At 45.0% G+C, this 21,077-nt stretch overlaps 1 protein-coding gene across 1 annotated transcript; it reads right to left on the bottom strand.

Moving 5' to 3' along the window:
* Positions 1-2,788: 2,788 nt before the first annotated feature.
* LOC133133591 (E3 ubiquitin-protein ligase TRIM35-like) lies at positions 2,789-8,946 on the bottom strand. The gene is made up of 5 exons (XM_061249691.1): positions 8,464-8,946; positions 6,559-6,654; positions 6,243-6,473; positions 3,754-3,865; positions 2,789-3,339 (listed from the first exon to the last, which is right to left on the bottom strand). The coding sequence occupies exons 1-5, from the start codon at positions 8,866-8,868 to the stop codon at positions 2,810-2,812; spliced, it is 1,374 nt and encodes a 457-aa protein (XP_061105675.1). The 5' UTR covers positions 8,869-8,946; the 3' UTR covers positions 2,789-2,809.
* Positions 8,947-21,077: the final 12,131 nt, after the last annotated feature.

The following is a 21,077-nucleotide window of genomic DNA, read 5'->3' as shown; positions in this document are numbered from 1 at the left end:
TACAATCAACTTTCAAACTAGCATACCACAATTGCAGCTAGAATACAAAAAATAACAATACCTATACAAGTAACAATATCTACAGGTGAGCTGGGGAGGGAAAGGTGTAGCCTGAAGAGATTGGTCTTCAGTCTGCGTTTGAAGGAGGTCAGAGATCTAAACGTGGAGTGTTGTAATCTGTTTCCAGAAGACTATGGTTTAGGAGTAATGTTGCAGTTACTTATCATTTTGAGTGGTGGGATACATTGGTAGTTCCATGCATTGTAACAAATAAAAATACATTATTTTCAAATGTAATGTATTTCATTTTTAAATGCCAACACTTTGAAAGTTAAGTCGTGTCATTGTGAACAAGTGATTTGGTTCGGCTAATAATATATTTTTTTGGTGTATGCGTATTGTATACAAGCAATTCAAGTGTTGAGAGTTTTTACCATTTTTTGATGATCTGTTTTGAGTTTTGTGTCTAGTTTTTAGCAAATGCCCTGCACTTATTATCATGAAGAAATCACACCTCAATGTTGGATATGCCACACAGTCAACCAAGAGAATTTCATATGGTAAATGGTTGACATTTATATAGCGCCTTTATCGACAGCACTGTACAATTGATGCTTCTCATTCACTCATTCAAACACACACACACACACACACACACTGTTACAACCCTCACTCAGGGAATATAACATAGTGGAAACAGACACAGTCAAAGTGTTTGAAAATAACTGCATTTATTGTAACACAGGAACTATGAACTGCTCAAAACAAAATGGTGGAGGTTGAAGGCCCTGTTGCTGCAGAGCTGGCTGCCAAGACAAAGAGAGACCATGTGGAGGAAGGGGAGGAGTTTATATACTCCCGCCCATGGCAGGTTGGTAATCAGTGCAGGGTACACCTCCTGGCTCCACCTGCAGGATGAGACTGGAACCACATACGCCCATACATAACATCCCCCTCCTTAATATGGTTGTTCACAACAACCCAAATAAACAAAACCAAATATCTACAAAAATATACATATTTTAAAAGCAACTCACGACCTAGCCAAGGCATCAGCCAGGATGTTGTCCTAGATTCTTGCTTGTCTATAAAGCCAAGCTTGTGAGTAAACACAAACTCAGCCAATACGGCAAAGTATGCCAACACCTCTTCAGAAGAACGAAGAATGAAGTCCTCAATAGTTGCCATTTTAGTGGGGAACTTACACACAATACAAACTCAGGAAACATGCACAAAGGACCTGACTGACCCAAACTATAGCACCCAAAAAACTAAATGATATGCCAGTTTTAATCAAGGGAGAATGGCCACATCACTAGCACAGGTGTGCCTACTTAAAGGGGAACTACTGCACAAATCCAAGTGTCCATACTAAAAGTAGCCTACAGCTACACACAGTGGCCTGACTCGAATGCTCTCCCAATGTCAACCAATGTCAACATACCAACGGTGATTGCCACCAACCAGCTCATCAAGAGCATTTGAGGTATTTTGCTCAGGGACACTTTGACACACCCAGGGTGGGATCAAACCGGCAACCCTCCAACTGCCAGACGACTGCTCTTACCGCCTGAGCCAATGAGATGACTGCTCTTACCGCCTGAGCCAATGAGATGACTGCTCTTACCTCCAGAGCCAATGTCACCCTGCCATATGATTTTGGACCAATAATTACTGAGCTATGTTAACGCAAGCGAAAGTCTCATTAATCATGTCTCAGCATCGAGAAAAACTGGAAAAGCCAATTAAGTTTCCATAGCTTGCCTAACACACACTGTCATGACAATCACAAAGAAGGCTATAACCCATTTTCTATTGTAATGAGGTTTTTTATCACAGTGTGGTCTTAATGACCAAGGAGGCCTATGACCCTGTTCAGTAAGGGTCACTCAGCCATCCTGACTGCTGACTCATTTGTAGCATTGATTGTATAAATTGGATGCAAGTACTTTGATAGAATTTTAAAGGGACTCAGGAGGACAGGGCAAGGGTTTCTGTGAACCTACATTTATTTAACCACAGGGTCTGTTTTCAGTGTTTTTTCAATAATGTCGACAATTCATTTATTCTGGTGCTTGTAGCTATTAAGCACATATTTGAAGTCAACATTAAAATAGAGCCAAAGCTAGGATATCTGTGTTTCACAACTGATCTCAGATCAGCTGAAGTGAGTGTGGAATGAACCCAAACCCAGCGTATGAGGGGCGTATTTGTCTCTGTCTGCGTTCATACTGCACTGGAGAGAGAGACTTACCTCATCACACACCTGGGAGACACACTGGTGACGGGTCAGGAAAAGAGAAGCACACCAGAGTGATTCCACTGGTGTATTTACTACACTCAACTCATTACACACATCATTTAACACAGGAGCTACTCAGCATTAACATTGTGAGGTTATAATCAAAGAAATGATACATTTTACACACTATAGTATGTTTTCATTACATTACATTACATTATTGGCATTTGGCAGATGCTCTTATCCAGAGCGACATACAGTTGATTAGACAAAGCAGGAAACAATCCTCCCCTGGAACAATGCGGGGTTAAGGGCCTTGTTCAAGGGCCCAACAGCTGTGCAGATCTTATTGTGGCTACACTGGGATTAGAACCACCGACCTTGTGTGTCCCAGTCATTGACCTTAACCACTACGCTACAAGCCGCCCTGTGTTTTCAGCAACATTTCAAATAATAAACAATATTTTGTTTTTGAAGTTTGTTTCTGACATTTATATCAAACCTGTTCAGATGTGACTAAATACAGTCCTGTTATTTCAGCTGATGTTTACCCACAATCCCTCAGTGCTATTTTACACTGACAGACACCTTCAGTGGACCAATCCGCACGGTCCCCAGAGTACCAAAGAATGGAAACAGTCTCTCAGTGAAGGAGTGTTTAAAAGTGTAGAGAGGAGTGTTGTCACTGGGGTCAGAGAATGACACCTCCCCCCTGTCCCAGTCCAGCTGCACTCTGATCCTCTGGAGGTCCCTCAGCACAGTGAGGTCTGTGAGTGGGGAGGTAGTGGCTGCATATATCCCACTGCTGTACCGCTCTATACCCCACACTCCTCCTGCTGGGCTCGGATCCACATGCCCTTTCCTGCTGAAGGACTCTTTAACCACACCCACCACCCACCACTCATCACCCCCCACTTCTACATCCCAGCAGTGTCTCCCTGAGCTGAATCCCTCAGAGCCCAGCACACACAACCACCCATCAAATCTCTCTGGATTATTAGGAACCTGCTGTCTCTCACCACTGTATCTCATACTGGTCAGATCCTCAGACAGTGAGAGTTTGGGATGGACTGTGTTTGGGTCCAGAGTCACAGGAGCTGAAGGGACAGAGAATGAGACGTCAGCACTGATCTGCACAAAGGGAAGCCGTCAGACACAATGGGCTGAACAAGAACAACATTATAGCCTCAGATACATGTGTGAGAGAAGCACCAGAACTAATGGATAATGTTTCATAAATCACACATTGTATAATCCCTGTAAGAGGGAGCCAAACCTTGTCAGTGTTTGTGTAGCTCCTGTCCTTCCCCTTAAATACAGTATCACTCTTAAAGCAGCATTTTATAATGAGCATCAGTGAGATTAAGGACTGGTGCTCAGTCTCTTCACTCCAGGGCTCTTACACAGACAGGACCAATATGACTCTGATTGGCTTCATCAGCTTGTGGAAAGGATGCTGAAGATTCCCCCTGTACAGTGACAATGTGGAGCTCCCTGGCCCCAGTACTCACTGTATTGAACAGTCCCCAGCATCTTCTCCCACACTCTGTACTTCAGATTGCCCAGGTGCTTGGCCACATCAACCAGCGCTCCTGATACCTTCTCTGGATCTCCCAGTGTGCACTGGGCTCTGCAATAATATTCAGGAGTCACTTGTGCTGTGGGCGTGGCTTCATTACCATAGAAGATTATCAGCAACAACATCAGATCTTCATTCTGTAAGAAAATGGCTCCATCCCTCCCAGCGTTCTGCCACACAGCCCCACTGAGAGACACACATTCACAGCCCCACTGAGAGACACACACTCACAGCCCCACTGAGAGACACACACTCACAGCCCCACTGAGGGACACACACTCACAGCCCCTCTGAGAGACACACACTCACAGCCCCACTGAGAGACACACACTCACAGGACCTGATGAGAGAGGATGGAGTTTGTTTACCTGATTTGTGTGTCCTTGTAGCTCTGAAATAAGGAGAGTGAATTATTCTCACTGTCGTCCATACTCAGTCCATTAATACTGTGTTAGAAACCACATATCTGATTGTAGAATACTGAACATCCTTTAGATATGATGTAAGATATGTTGTGTTCAGATTCAGGCCTTCAGAGGAACAGGGTGATTGGATGGGGAAATATTATCAATAACAACATTTGCTTGTAAGAATGCCGATGTCCTCTGACATCAGAGCCACACTGATACAAGGAGATTGTGACTGCCCATATTTAACAATTCCTTCCTTTCCATTGATATTTGTCATTCTTAATAATAATGAATTTAAATCACATAAAATATACATTATATGTGAGGGGTTTTAGCACACAATACCACTTGTATTCAGTATTCAGAGTGCTGAACATCTTAACAAGGATATTGTTTGTTGGAACCTCATTATACTTAATCCTCGCTTCCCCGACAATGACATAGAACAATAAATGAGCTGCTTTAACATGGTTATACATGTGTACAGAGTGTATGTGATGAGCTGCTTTAACATGGTTATACATGTGTACAGAGTGTGTGTGATGAGCTGCTTTAACATGGTTATACATGTGTACAGAGTGTGTGTGATGAGCTGCTTTAACATGGTTATACATGTGTACAGAGTGTGTGTGATGAGCTGCTTCAACATGGTTATACATGTGTACAGAGTGTGTGTGATGAGCTGCTTTAACATGGTTATACATGTGTACAGAGTGTGTGTGATGAGCTGCTTTAACATGGTTATACATGTGTACAGAGTGTGTGTGATGAGCTGCTTTAACATGGTTATACATGCGTACAGAGTGTGTGTGATGAGCTGCTTTAACATGGTTATACATGTGTACAGAGTGTGTGTGATGAGCTGCTTTAACATGGTTATACATGTGTACAGAGTGTGTGTGATGAGCTGCTTTAACATGGTTATCCATGTGTACAGAGTGTGTGTGATGAGCTGCTTTAACATGGTTATACATGTGTACAGAGTGTGGGCGATGAGCTGCTTTAACATGGTTATACATGTGTACAGAGTGTGTGTGATGAGCTGCTTTAACATGGTTATACATGTGTACAGAGTGTGTGTGATGAGCTGCTTTCACATGGTTATACATGTGTACAGAGTGTGTGTGATGAGCTGCTTTAACATGGTTATACATGTTGTGGTGGCCCGACCTGCGATCGGTACACCACTGGGGTCGAACAGCCAGTGCGCCGGCGCCAAGCGCTGGGGAAAATAATTAACGGCGAATATTTTCCCCTGACGTGTCTAAGAGCGGCACCATGGAGAGAGGCCGGGAGGAGGGTCAGCACCGAGGACAGCGGCCCCGAGACGAGACGCGTGAGGAATGGGACGGGAAATTACTAACCTCCTCTAATTACACAGGCACAGCTGCGCCGAGTTCGCGGAAGGGCGCGGCAGCGTTTAAAAGGAGAAAAGAAACGCCAAGCGGGGCTCAGCACGGAGGAGGGTTACCTGGAGCCGGAGTGAGTAAAAACCGTACTAGGGAAGCCCGAGCTAAACCAGCAACAGGAGAAACGCCAAGAGCCTGGACGAACCGCGAGAGCCCAGGGGCACTGAACGAAAGTCCGCAAACGAAACCTTCAACAGCAAAGACGCACGTGAGGAAATCACCCCCCCTAACCCCGCTAATCTCTCCCTCTCTGCACCCAGCACGACGCCTCCCGGACGGACGACTAGGCAGCCGGAAAGCCGCAGGACCCGCCCCAATCCCACGGACGGAGGAAAGACGCACCGAATTCCCGCGTCCCTAATTTTGTGGCCGATTACTTTTTTTTCCGGTCTTTTTTTCGTTTTGAGTTTTTGATTTTTTCCTTTTTGATTTTTGAACTGTGGGACAAGAAAAAACCCCTGGCTGAGCTAAATAGCTTGGCAGTGCCCTGAAGGCACGTGTGAGCAAAATAAAGCACTGTTTTGCACCAATTTTACTATCTCTCTCTCTCTCAACCAGCAGCCCGCCACAAGTCCTACAGACACAGAGTGAACAGGTCTTACCTGCAGGAATGATAGGTCTTCAGCTCCCAGCTCCTGTTCTAAGGCTCTGATTTGTTCTGAAAGGGATGATATCTCTTCTGTCATCTTCTCAATCTTCTTCTTCATCATCTGACTCTTCTGCTCCTCTTCCTCCCTCAGTGCAGTGATCCTGGCTGCCTCTTCATCCTTTAGGAACTGCTGAAGTTTCTCAAACTCCATCTTTATCTGTCTCTCTGTGTGCTGGGCCTGGCTCTGGAATAAACATTGTTCACCATCTTTTCAGCACAATCCAGTGCTGCATTTTCAACACTGTGATTTAAAGACCTCAGTACAGTACCTTGATGTGCTCTGCTGTTTGATCACAGATTTGTTTCACTGCATTAAAGGCTTTTAGCTTCTCCTGCAGTGGAGCTAGTGCAGTCCTGAGTTTCTCCTGGAAAGAAATGACAGAGTCCACATTTTACTGAGGAAACAGACCCACAGTAAACTTCAATACCTACACAGACAGCACAAGAGCCCCTGCCCAGACAGAGGGGAGCCAGAATGGAGACTCAGGTCACAGCTTGTGTAAAAACAATGTGCTCACTGAGACACATATCAGTGCCCTGCCTCTATGACAGGACATGCCAGGTATGACAGGTGAGACTGCAGATAGTTCGAAAACTTACACACTCTATTTTTTTGTGAAATTCACAAAAGTGAAAATGTCCCAAGTCACTAGATACTAAGGATACAGCACAATAACCTGAGGCATGAACTTTGACCACTACTGTCCCATGCTGGGCACTGCTCCCTAACACAGCTTGTAGGGGAAAATTCACAGAACGAAAGATCTCCGTCCTAAAAGCATGATAACCAATCACAAGTCAAAATCAGACTCCGCCTGAGTGAGCAGGCTGGTTCCTCCAAAACTCTCGACGACGTGTGCTAAAAGTTTATCAATATATCTGTATTAAAGTATGATATGTACCCTGTATAGTTTCAAACTGATTAACTGCTAAATTGTGCTAGGATTACACAGTGAGCCCAGCCAGCTGGCAGGGGGGGGGGCCCGTCTTGAACTGTGTAGACCAAACTGTCAAGGACACGGGCAGAGCAAGATATGACTGTACAGCTGATTTCTCCGGGACTCTCAATGTTTTATGCCAGAAGTGTATCTATTTGACCTTGAACATTAACTATAGCTGAGCTTATGAAAACGCAAGAAACCACAGTGAAAACTGTTGAAATGAGAGCAAAGAATGGTACGTACATTTATTCCCTTAGAAGAGAATAATTAATCAAATGTTTAGTATGTCTGTATATTAGAAAAGTATATTAGAAGTGAATATTAATTAAATGTTTAGTTTGTCTGTATATTTTCAATGATTACTGCTGCTTAGTTTGTCTTATAAAAGCGAAAGATACAGAGTGACGTGTATGGATGACGTGTTAGAGGGAGGGCATCCAGAACTTTATGAGGTCTGGTAGTTTGCCAAGAGCAGGTGCGGGGTGAAGTGAGGACACGTAGTTGGCAGAATGCCCTGAACTTTGTACAGAGTTGGCAGAGCATAAGGACCGTTGGCAATTTGCCACAATGACGTTGTGGGAGGAGCGTTGGGAGGAGTTACGATAAGAAAAGTGTGGGTGATTTGCCAGAATGAGGTTTGAGGAGGAGTTGTAGGTGGAGTAACTGTGTATAAAATGGGTGTACAAATGCCAGTCGGGGTTCAGTTCTGGAGAGCTGATCCGGCTTTATGCACGTGTGTTAATAAAGTCTGATTTTCCTGAAGATCTTGCTGCCTGGTGTCGTCTTTTCCCTCGCGAAGATGTTTTTCGACAAATTGAAGATTTGGACTCTGTCGTTTCCTAGACACGACAAGCTCTGAGAATATCTCCACACTCTTGCCCCTCCCCTCGTCTCTCTCTGTCAGTCATGTGACACGTAGTTAGGAGCTCAAACTGCAGTCAGGCCTGAGAACTAAAATGGCTCCTTTTGAAGGTCATAACCTTTTGGAAATAATGTAACTACTAAATTAGAAATTCTCAATCATTTTTTTAAATGAAGAATCAAGACATGACTGTATTTCTGACACATTTTTTCATGTCTTCCGTCATACAGAGAGCATTCTCCCAGGTCTCAGTAGAAGACGCACTAAAAAACCCAACTTTGTAAACATCGGAACAAATCTAATCACCAATAATCTTCAGATTAAATTCTGGAAATATAAATTGAATAAAATAAATGAACATTTCAAGTTACCTTACACGTTCCTGCAGCCTCCTGAACTGGTCGCAGTTTGTGGCTTTCATGTTTTTCTGAAGTTTGACAGACAAGGCAGATGGGTGTTTGATCCTCCAAACAGAAGAGTTTGAGTTTCTCACTGTGCAGACTGCAGAGCACTTCAGATCCTGCTTTAGCTCTCTGACTTCTCTCCTTTAAGAACGCCTCACAGGTATTCCTCAGAGACAGGTTACAGGCAGGTTGAGCCTTAGAAGATCTTCTCCTGCAAACTGGGCACTCCCGAGATCCCTTCTCATCCCAGTATTGCTGCAGACAGGCCTTACAGAAGCTGTGACTGCAACTCAGGAGAACAGGATCCCTGAAGATTTCAGAGCACACAGGACAGGAGAGCTCCTCTTCCAGGAGAGAAGATCCAGATGCCATTCTGTCTCCGTCTGTTCTGAGCTCAGTAATGGCTTCTGCTAAATCTGTAGTTTACTGTCACTTTCCTTCACTGCTATTAAAAATGAAATGTCGTTAAATGAATCCCAAATCTCTGCTCACCCGTCTACTTTTTAATCCTCAGACAATATCTTTAAAAACTCTTTAACTTCTGAAAAATGTACAATGAAATCATATCATCCGATATCATATCAAGCAGCTGAAACTAGACTTTGTTCTTCCTTTTAGACACACCTTTTTTATCAGAGACATCACTTCCTGCAGGGGGTGAGAGAGAAATAGAGATTGCTACATTTAACAGGCCGGTAGCAAAGCAGTTTGGATTTTTAAAACACCGGGGGCTTCTGCCGATGCCCAGGGATCCCATACTCTATTAAACTGGCTATACTGTAAACTCCAGCTACCGTCAGATCATGCGGGTTGAGGTCATCACTCACGTTTGAGATTGCGCCTTAAAACAACCAATCCTGGGTTCAATTTGGCACCATTATTAATGTGCTTTTATTTTATATATATTTACCATAATCAGTGTTTGTGGGCCAAATGACCTTCAACTGCAAGTGGAACTAACCCTGAAACACTCAGCAGTCACCGGACGCTTGAGGACTCGAACAAAAATGGAAAGCTGGACAGATATCCACAGGCAGCTTTGATAACAGTGATGTCTCAGGAGTTAAACTGCTTCCAGGGAATGAAGAACATTACGGGGAGAAAACGCTGTCCTCTGTCCCTCATGGCCTCAGCCTTCACCACTCTCCAGAAGAGCAGGATCTTTACCAAGTGTTACGTATTGGTGCACGCATATAACCATATTTACACACACGCATCCATCGATACAGAAATATAGTTTGTTAGTTATTACTGCCAGTTCTGAGTCTGCGCCTGGTTGCTGAGATTCTGTCCTCATCACGCACCTGGGGGACACACTGGTGATGGGTCAGGAAAAGAGCAGCACTCCACACAGACGATATAACAGAACAGCACAGTCGGGGGACTTTCCGCCCTAGGATTGAGTCACTACAATTGAGCCTGGAAAGGAAAGTCTAAAGGTCACTTATGCACAGTGGTCTCATCGCCCTCCCAAGCAGGTCATCTAACCAGCCGCGCGACTGGCTCCTAATCTAACCAGCTGTGCGATTGGCTCCTAATCTAACCAGCTGTGCAATTGGCTCCTAATCTAACCAGCTGTGCAATTGGCTCCTAATCTAACCAGCTGTGCGATTGGCTCCTAATCTAACCAGCTGTGCAATTGGCTCCTAATCTAACCAGCTGTGCGATTGGCTCCTAATCTAACCATCTGTGCGATTGGCTCCTAATCTAACCAGCTGTGTGATTGGCTCCTAATCTAACCAGCTGTGCGATTGGCTCCTAATCTAACCAGCTGTGCGATTGGCTCCTAATCTAACCAGCTGTGCGATTGGCTGAAGGAACGTTCAACCTTTGACCCGCACCTCTGCTGCATGCATGCCTCCGGGGAGGGGGCACCCCCTGCTCACTGGTCAAACTGCCGCTGTCCTGGGGGGATTTATGCCGCTGTTAAGGCCCTCCCACACCAAGGCGGATTTTCCGCACGAATTTCCGGACGGAATTTCGCAGATTTTGTTCTAATGAGTCTGTGCACACCAAAAGGCGAAATTCGCTGCACGGAAATATCAGTCCGTTTTGATGCGAAATTTCGCATGTGGAAAAATGTGCCTGACCAATCAGATACAGATTTAATTGTGTTCTACTATGACATAATACAACGCAAAGCAGAGGGGAAAAAACCTGGCAAAAATGGGTGAGCAATTAATAAACCTCGTCAGCCAATACCCGGCTTTAATACGACAAAAGTCGGCAAGATTATATCGACACCGAGCTGAAGGACGATATATGGGCTGGGATAGCTCGACAACTCCGGAAAAGTGGTAATGGTTGCCTAACAACGTGTAAACATGGTGAATATTAGCCAATCGCCTAATGAGGTGGTCAGAAGTAGCCAGGAGGCTACCAAGCTAGCTATGTTTTGGCAATTGTAGTATACAGGCATACATACAGGCATCAGTAGTTAGCATCAGTAGTTAGTGTCATCAACTTGGATGAGCTGATGAAACTCACCCTGCTGTCACCTCCGCTCCAACAACGGGTGAACCCAATACTTTCTTTTTTTGTTATTCACTAACATATCATTTCAATCACTGAGATCTTCATCACTTGACATCTTTACCAATGACACTCTTGCGACTGACAGTCATGGCGCAAAAAGTTTTCGCATTCACTTTTTTTCCGCATTTCCGCACCGCAATCCGAATCCTGTTTGGTGTGGAAGGGCCTTTAGAGAGAGGGCCGGTGATGAAGGTGATGATGATGAGGGTGATGATGGTGATGATGCATGAAGTCAGAGCAGAAACGGTCTGCTCAGGAGGTAAGAGCGGTCGTCTGGCAGTCGGAGGGTTGCTGGTTCGATTCTGCTCTTGGTCTGTCGAAGTGTCCCTGAGCAAGACACTTAACCCCAAAATGCTTCTGATGAGCTGGTTCATGCCTTGCATGGCAGCCAATCGCTGTTGGTGTGAGTGTGTGTGTATGAATGGGTGAATGAGAAGCATCAATTGTACAGGGCTTTGGATAAAGGTGCTTTATAAATGCCAGCCATTTACCAAAATCGGCCATATGGCTCCCAACTTACATGCATAAATGTACCTCCAACTTTTACTACGAGGTGGAGACATGAGTCTTGGTGAAAAGAATCATGGGACTGCCCCCAACCAGTGTGCCAAATTTAAAAACATCTTACCGTATGGTTCTAGGGGCTGCCATTGACACCCAAGCCAGAAGAATAAGATGATGATGATGTTGATGATGATGATGATGATGATGATGATAATGATGAATAAGCTTTGCTGCTTGGCCCCCAATAATAACACACTTTCATCTGCGTTCATTTTATTTTTTAATTAAATGAAAACTGAGCCAAACTCTGGGATGCCACATTAGTCATGGTGTAACTGTAGGATAATCCCCTGAATGGTTTGTTCTGTGCTGGTGTTTTAAATTAGAGCTTTCATTAAATGTGAGCTTTCATTTGCAAGTACTGCATAAAGGTACAATAGGTCATTTCGGACTTCTAACGGTCAAGAGAGGAATTGCAGCAACAAATACGCTGAAACCACAACACTGTTTAATCCCTCCCCCTTCTCTGTAAATGCGCTGATGTTGAAATGCCATTGGCTGTGGCAATTTTCAACCAATGAGCTTGAATTACTGTTCAGCTGTACAATGTTTTGGTACAAACTGCATATTTTGAAACCCGAATTTAAGGACTATAAACACAGGCAGAGGGTGAGTCAACATGTCAGTGAGCATTTTTCAATGATAGGAAGGGATTTACAATGGTCTTGTAACAATGCTTTAACACAAAAATCTTGATACTAAAGCACTTATCTACATCATGATCGAACCTGAACAAAGAGTGAGTCCATTGTCTTTTGGGGGTTCAGGCCTGATTTTTGCCCCTCTGTTTCTCTGTGAAGGGTCTTTGTGTCAAAAGTGCGCTACAAATAAATTGGACGTAATTTGTTTAGAAATGGCAGGTCTTGCTTGGACGTCAGGATGGAAATGACAGGACAGTAAATGGCGCCACCCAGTGGTTCAGTACAGGTACACACACAAGCGCGTACTGAGCAAACACACTCTACAGAGATGAGGCTAATCACGCAAGTTAAAAGCAAGGTACGTTTCCATAGCTTGCCCAACACACACTGTCATGACAATCACAAACAAGTCCCTAGCCCCTTTTCTATTGTAATAAGGTTGTTTATCACAGTGTGGTCTCAATGACCAGAGGCCTATGACCCTGTTCAGTAAGGGTCACTCAGCCATCCTGACTCCTGACTCATTTGTAGCATTGATTGTATAAATTGGATGCAGGTACTTTGACAGAATTCTAAAGGGACTCAGAAGGACAGGGTCCTGCACGGGTCTGATGTTCAAGACCCACCCCCGAGTCACGCAATACCGTTCCCACCTGCAACCCTCACACACAGCACATTAGTTCCACAAACCCACCTCACCCGCTGACACAAGACCCACCCCGACACCAAACCGCATGTGTAATAATAACTATTTAACACATTAGCGTGTAAACCTGCTGTTTTTCAATAACGTCGACGATTTGTTTATTCTGGTGCATGTAGCTATTAAGCACATATCACATCTGAAGTCTAAATAGACTAAAATAGACCCAAAACTAGCATATCTGTGATTCACAACTGATCTCAGATCAGCTGAAGTGAGTGTGGAATGAACCCAAACCCAGCGTATGAGGGGCGTATTTGTCTCTGTCTGCGTTCATACTGCACTGGAGAGAGACTTACCTCATCACACACCTGGGAGACACACTGGTGACAGGTCAGGAAAAGAGCAGCACTCAACTCATCACACACACACACAGACACACACTCACACTCACACTCACACTCACACTCACACTCACACTCACACACTCACACTCACACTCACACTCACACTCACACACACACTCACACACACACACACACACACACACACACCCCCCCACACACACACACACACACACACACACACACCAGTGTACTTAAATACCACCATATACCACAGGGGTGACTCTACATTAACCTTGTGAGGTTGTATCAAAGAAATTAAACCAAATCTCATTAAACACTATGGAATGTTTGCATTTACTTTTCAAATAATATCGAGAATTTTGATTATGTTTCAGCTGCAAGTATTTTTATTAACCTGCTCAGATGTGACTAAATACAGCCCTGTAATTTCAGCTGATCCCATGGTGCTATTTTATACTCACAGACACCTTCAGTGGACAGATCTACATCCTGTGAGTATCCGGACGAAAGAATGGAAACAGTCTCTCAGTGAAGGAGTGTTTAAAAGTGTAGCGAGGAATGTTGTCACTGGGGTCAGGGAATGACACCTCCCCCCAGCTACACTCTGACCCTCTGGAGGTCCCTCTGCACAGTGAGGAGTGTAGGTGGGGAGGTCAGGGCTCTGTATACCCCACTGCTGTGCTGTTGTATACCCCACACTCCTTCTGCTGGGCTCGGATACATACCCCCTTTCCTGTTGAAGGACTGTTTAACCACGCCCACCTCCCAGCCCCCACCCCCAACTTCTACATGCCAGACGTGTCTCCCTGAGCTGAATCCCTCAGAGCCCAGCACACACCACCACCCATCAAATCTCTCTGGATTATCATGATCTGGTCAGATCCTCAGACAGTAAGAGTTCAGGATGTGCTGTGTTTGGGTCCAGAGTCACAGGAGCTGAAGGGACAGAGAATGAGACGTCAGCACTGATCTGCACAAAGGGAAACCGTCAGACACAATGGGCTCCTAATGATATAAACTGGGTTTCACAAGAACAACATTATAGCCTCAGATACATGTGTGAGAGAAGCACCAGAACTAAAGGGTAATATTTCATAAGTCACACATTGTATAATCCAAGTAAGAGGGAGCAAAGCCTGTCAGTGTTTGTGTAGCTCCTGTCCTTCTCCTTAAATACAGTATCACTCTTAAAGCAGCATTTTATTATGAACATCAGTGAGATTAAGGACTGGTGCTCAGTCTCTTCACTCCAGGACAGGAGAGAAGATGCAGACGCCATTCTGTCTCCATCTCCACATGTTGTAGATTTTTGTTGATGTAGATGTTGTAGACCCAATATTTTAAGGCGGCGCACTAGCAGAGGCAGCGACTGAGACAGGAGAATACAGCGAGGGAGACTGTAGAGAGAGTGACAGTGGAGACTGTAGGGGAGAGAGTGACAGTGGAGACTGTAGAGGAGAGAGTGACAGTGGAGACTGTAGGGGAGAGAGTGACAGTGGAGACTGTAGGGGAGAGAGTGACAGTGGAGACTGTAGAGGAGAGAGTGACAGTGGAGACTGTAGAGGAGAGAGTGACAGTGGAGACTGTAGAGGAGAGAGTGACAGTGGAGACTGTAGGGGAGAGAGTGACAGTGGAGACTGTAGAGGAGAGAGTGACAGTGGAGACTGTAGAGGAGAGAGTGACAGTAGAGACTAGAGGAGAGAGTGACAGTGGAGACTGTAGGGGAGAGAGTGACAGTGGAGACTGTAGAGGAGAGAGTGACAGTGGAGACTGTAGAGGAGAGAGGGACAGTAGAGACTAGAGGAGAGAGTGACAGTGGAGACTGTAGGGGAGAGAGTGACAGTGGAGACTGTAGAGGAGAGAGTGACAGTGGAGACTGTAGAGGAGAGAGTGACAGTGGAGACTAGAGGAGACTGTAGGGGAGAGAGTGACAGTGGAGACTGTAGAGGAGAGTGTAGAGGAGAGAGTGACAGTGGAGACTGTAGAGGAGAGAGTGACAGTGGAGACTGTAGAGGAGAGTGTAGAGGAGAGAGTGACAGTGGAGACTGTAGAGGAGAGAGTGACAGTAGAGACTAGAGGAGAGAGTGACAGTGGAGACTGTAGAGGTGAGAGTGACAGTGGAGACTGTAGGGGAGGGAGTGACAGTGGAGACTGTAGAGGAGAGAGTGACAGTGGAGACTGTAGAGGAGACTGTAGGGGAGAGAGTGACAGTGGAGACTGTAGAGGAGAGAGTCACAGTAGAGACTAGAGGAGAGAGTGACAGTAGAGACTGTAGAGGAGACTGTAGGGGAGAGAGTGACAGTGGAGACTGTAGGGGAGAGAGTGACAGTAGAGACTAGAGGAGGGAGTGACAGTGGAGACTGTAGGGGAGAGAGTGACAGTGGAGACTGTAGAGGAGAGAGTGACAGTGGAGACTGTAGGGGAGAGAGTGGAGGAGAGGGCAGAGGAGAAAGTGGAGGAGAGGGCAGAGGAGATGGCAAATCGGACTGCAAAATTTAAAAATCTCTGATCAAGGTAATCTAGTTACTCTGAAATTCCACTTTAAGGCTGCATGAAATTACAGGACTTGGTCCTTAAATTAATCCCTTTCTGTTGCAGACAAGGAGAGCGGAGGTAAAAGTGGCTGTGGCAATGGTGCACACACACACACACACACACACACAGTCAGTCACGCACGCACATACACACTCAGTCACACACTCAAAGTCACACCCTCGCACAAATGCTCACAAAGATCACCTCTCCCAAACTATTACATTTTTTTCTTACATGTTTTTCATGAAACTTGAGAGCCCTGCACAACACACTTCACAGCCAACACAATACACTAAATAACACAATATAACACAGAAACACCAGCACACGCTATCATATGACAACACATTGTAACACAATATAAGGCAGAAACACTATCACACACGATCACAACACACTATACACAACACCCTGTATAACAGCAAAACCTGCGCACACAATCACAACCACTTATCACACTACAGGCCTAACACAGTACACTACATAACAATATAGCAGCAATAGCAGCGCACACAAACAACACAAATCACATCCTAACCGCAACAAAAATAGTTACTGGTTAGCTAATTAGCTACGCTAATTTATAAATGCCACTTATCAGCGGATAACCTAGCCACAGGCTACATATCACTAGTTAGCTATATATTTTCTGGAATGCTATACAAGTAGCCAATTATGAATATAACACGGCACAACATTCACATAAAAGCACTGGGGTTTAAACAAAGAGATTTAAAAGATTACTACTTCGGCAGTAAGCCCTCTGTCTTCCCAGGTTTACACTCTCAGACTGGGGGTATCGCTCCATCATCTCCGACATTATCCACAGGGCGAGTGTGAACCCGCCATATCCATCCTCGGCAAACTGAATTAGCTTCAGGCCCGAGCTAATATGCTAGCCCTAGCGCCGGCAGCGTGGGAACAAGCACAAAAACGTGGACGTAGACAAAAACCGCTGATCGGTTTTTTGGTAATGAAATGATGTGTTTTTTCTCAAGAGGGTCTCACGTCCGTCGCTGTCTTTGGCTACCCATCTTACTGGTATTTGCCAGAAGACAGCCAAAAACACAGCGGAACAGCATTGGCCTACCCCACTTCCACAAATCTCAGGCCTACTGAAGCTTGCGAAGAGGAATGCTGCGAGATAGGAAACACGCATATTATCCCATCCCTGTGACCGTTTTACCCACCTGTAATACCCCTACTTCACACAACAGGAAGGCAGGAATAAACATAATCATAAATCTTCTGTTTTAATATGCATAAACGAATGAGATGAGAGTCTGGTTGACGTTGGGATTAGACATCTCGAGGCATGTCATGCGTTGCGATTCCTGCGATGATTTAAAACCAATACAACCCTTATATCGCCATTTGGCTTAAACGGAATACCGTGGATTTCCGTATTGGTCCAAACACGCCACCTCTTAAACGATTAAATTAGATATGTAGTGGATTACAAACTACTTTCCCTTCTGATTCTGTTCGATGTTGCGAAGCGAAACGTCGGCGAGGTTAGTAAGCGAAACACGGCACACCCTCAATCAATCCACATCGCACAGGAGTCATAAATCTCTTTTTTTTTTCCAGGTTACAAAAGGGTCACAAGCACCATGTATTGTGTAATTCAGTTTTATAAAATCAGTATAGAGTTTGATTTTCGTTTGCCAGATTGGTGAATGTCCAGTTTGTCTAGTTTGGTGTAAATTAGCTAACGTAGGCTAACTAAGATGTGAGAAGTTACCTAAGGTTAGCCAGTAATATTATGAATGCTCCGAACGCTAGCTAACTATATAACTTATTTGAATTAATTTTACCGTTACTAAGCCAAGTTAACGTTAGCCCTACGTTAGTTTCCTGTGAAATTGGGAAAGTTAACATTGCTTGTTTTCCTGTTTGGCGCGAAATTAACTAATGTTAGCTACCAAGGGCATATGCTCATATTCGTTTGGATATCAGTTCAGTTACTTATGTAAAGTTAGCCCAGATTGGCACTGCCGCTATTCTAGCTAACATTAACGTACTCTGTTCTCCAATTAACGTTATGTGCCGTTGTTGTAGAGACAACGGGATTCAGCACTCGGTGCTGATAGCTTTGTATCCTGTCCTGTAAATGGCTCCGCGTATCCCATTCCTTTTAATTTTATATTTTTGGCTGGCTCAATAGTTTCAAGTTTAATGAAACGGTTCAATTGTTTAAACTATAGAATAATATGCAAGTTAATTATTCATCACTGTGATGCATGTCCTAGGATACTGGGAAGTATGTAAAGTGCATTGAGGTTGTTGATGCAGAATATAAACACATGTTTAGGAATTACCATTTATTTTGAGTGTTCTATAAACAAGATATAAATGTCTAGTGAATAGAGATATGGAAAGTGTATGGGGAAGATATTGTTTTTGATAGTGACCATTTTATTTTGAGTGTTCTATGAACAAGATATGAATATCTGGAGACAGACAGTGGTTATATCTGTACAGCAGTACAAGTAACTCTATTAATTAGATAATTTTAATACTTGTGATAATTTGAATACTTGTGATAATTGTAAGAATTTTGATAATGGTAAATAAAGATAACTTTGAGAGACTTCCTGAAAACAGGTCACGTCTAACTGACTCTTCATTTTTGTGACTGTTTTCCAGATATTTAAAAATATCATTGTCTATGCGTACCACGCCCGGTACGTGTAACACAACAATCCTATCTGTAATCTCTATGAACACGTCAAACTAAATTTTATCTGACAGTCCCTACTGGTGTGTGGCCTTAACTGCCACCTGTTTCAGGGCCTTGGCTACGTCAATCCTGCGTGTGCTCAGGTCGTTGGTCCCCGTGTGGATCAGGATGTGTTTGGCCTCTCCCAGTCTTTGCTGTGACAGTAGTTCCAGGGCAGTCTGTGCTGTTGGGCAGCAAAGCTTCATGCTGTCCTGTGGGTCGGCTGGTTCTGGGAGTGTTAGGAGTGACGGTGTTGGTATGTGTGTCTACATAAGGAGGGGTAGACTGTGTGTCAGTGGTAGGGGGAGTGGGGTTTGTGTCAGGTTTTGAAGGGGTACTGGGAGTGTCAGTGGTAGTGAGTGTTTGAAGGGGGAGTGTGTGTGTGTGTGTGAGAGAGAGTGTGTGAGTGTGTGTGTGTGTGTGTGTGTGTGGGTGGGAGTTGTATGTTGTGCAGAGTGTGTTTGAGTCTCTCCATGTCTCTCTGCAGGCTCTGGCTGTGTTGGTCAGTCTTGGCCTGCTCCTCTTTTACTCTGCGGAGCTCTGTCCTTAAGGCCTGCTCCTCTTTTACTCTGTGGAGCTCTGTCCCTAAGGCCTGCTCCTCTTTTACTCTGTGGAGCTCTGTCCTTAAGGCCTGCTCCTCTTTTACTCTGTGGAGCTCTGTCCTTAAGGCCTGCTCCTCTTTTACTCTGAGGAGCTCTGTCCTTAAGGCCTGCTCCTCTTTTACTCTGTGGAGCTCTGTCCTTAAGGCCTGCTCCTCTTTTACTCTGTGGAGCTCTGTCCTTAAGGCCTGGTTATCCTCCTCCAGGTGTCTCATGGCAGCTCCTGTATCTCACACCTGTGCTCTTCCTCTTCCTCTCTCTCCCTCCCTCTCCCCCTCTCTCCCCCTCTGTGAGGTTGAGGAATGGCGGAGAGCCGGGAGCGACTAAGGGTAATCCCTTGTAAGCGGGCACGCGAACGTGTCCGCCACTAAACCCCGGGAGGTAGAGTGAATGGAAAACAATTCGGAGACAGCTCCGACCAAATAAAGAAAATAGCCCCAAAAAACGGCGAAGGAAAATAAAGCAACCCTTAAAAACCAGGGCGAATAACACAACCAAAATGAGTGCTAAAAGGCGAGCCCTGTAACCCCAGACCAGGGATCCCAAAATAAAAGTACAACCTTGTATAAAAGACTAGGTAAACAAAATAAAGAACCGTGAGTCGCAGCTCAGGAAAACGCACAAACCAAAATACATACCAGGGACAACGTCCCTCACCCACAGGCTCACACGAGCTTGAAAACAAAAGATAAAAAACAAAGAACCTACAGGAAGGCGTTCGCAGTGTACACACACTAACGAGCAGAACACCTTCTTTACTTTTTATTTTATTTTAAATGAAAGCGAAACCCAAAACCAGCACAATACTTGACTCATATAACACTGAGTCTACCCTGTGTTTACCAGCTTGGTGACAGAGCGAACAGTGTACACCAAAGCATCGACCGATAGTCAGCGCGTGCTTTAAATACCTTCTGGAGGTAAGGCTCCCTTGGCACTAACGAGGACCAGGTGAAAATAATAAAGCCCCCTGTTGGTCACGACCGATACTACCTCCCAACCCTGACATCCTCTTCCTCTCTCCCTCCCCCTCTCTCTCTCCCTCTCTCCCCCTCTTCATCCCTCCCCCTCACTCCCCCTCTTCCCCTCCCCCTCCCTCCCCCTCTCCCTCTCTCTCCCCCTCCCTCCCCCTCTTCCTCTTCCTCCCTCTCCCCCTCTTCCTCTCTCTGCCCGTCTTCCTCTTCCTCTCTCTCTCCCTCTCTCTCCCCCTCCCTCCCCCTCTTCCTCTTCCTCCCTCTTCCTCTCTCTCTCCCTCTTCCTCTTCCTCTCCCTCTCTCTCTCCCTCCCTCTCTCCCCGGTGGTAAAGCCTGATGTCCTCTCAGAAGAGGGGTAAAAATAGACAGGTTGGAAAAGAGCAGCAGTCTGGAGTGACTCCACTGGTGTATTTATTACACTCAACTCATTACACTCACACACACACACACACTCACACACACACACACACACCAGTGTACTTACAATACCACCATTTAACACAGGAATTACTCAGCATTAACATTGTGAGGTTATATCAAAGAAATTAGACATTTTACACACTATATAACATTTCAAATAATAAACAATATTTTGTTTTTGATGAGCTGTTTGTTTCTGACATTTATATCAAACCTGCTCAGATGATGTTTACCCACAATCCCTCAGTGCTATTTTACACTCACAGACACCTTCAGTGGACAGATCTGCACAGTTCCCAGAGTACTAAAGAATGGAAACAGTCTCTCAGTGAAGGAGTGTTTAAAAGTGTAGAGAGGAGTGTTGTCACTGGGGTCAGAGAATGACACCTCCCCCCTGTCCCAGTCCAGCTGCACTCTGACCCTCTGGAGTTTCCTCTGCACAGTGAGGAGTGTACGTGGGGAGGTCAGGGCTGTGTATACCCCACTGCTGTACTGCTCTATACCCCACACTGCTGAGCTCAGAGCCACAACCCCTTTCCTGCTGAAGGACTCTTTAGCCACACCCACCACCCAGTCCTCA

This window comes from Conger conger, chromosome 7 (genome assembly GCF_963514075.1).
Source record: "Conger conger chromosome 7, fConCon1.1, whole genome shotgun sequence".
Lineage (NCBI taxonomy): Eukaryota > Metazoa > Chordata > Actinopteri > Anguilliformes > Congridae > Conger > Conger conger.
The sequence above is the reverse complement of the archived record's forward strand: the minus strand, read 5'-3'. Positions and strand labels throughout refer to the sequence as shown.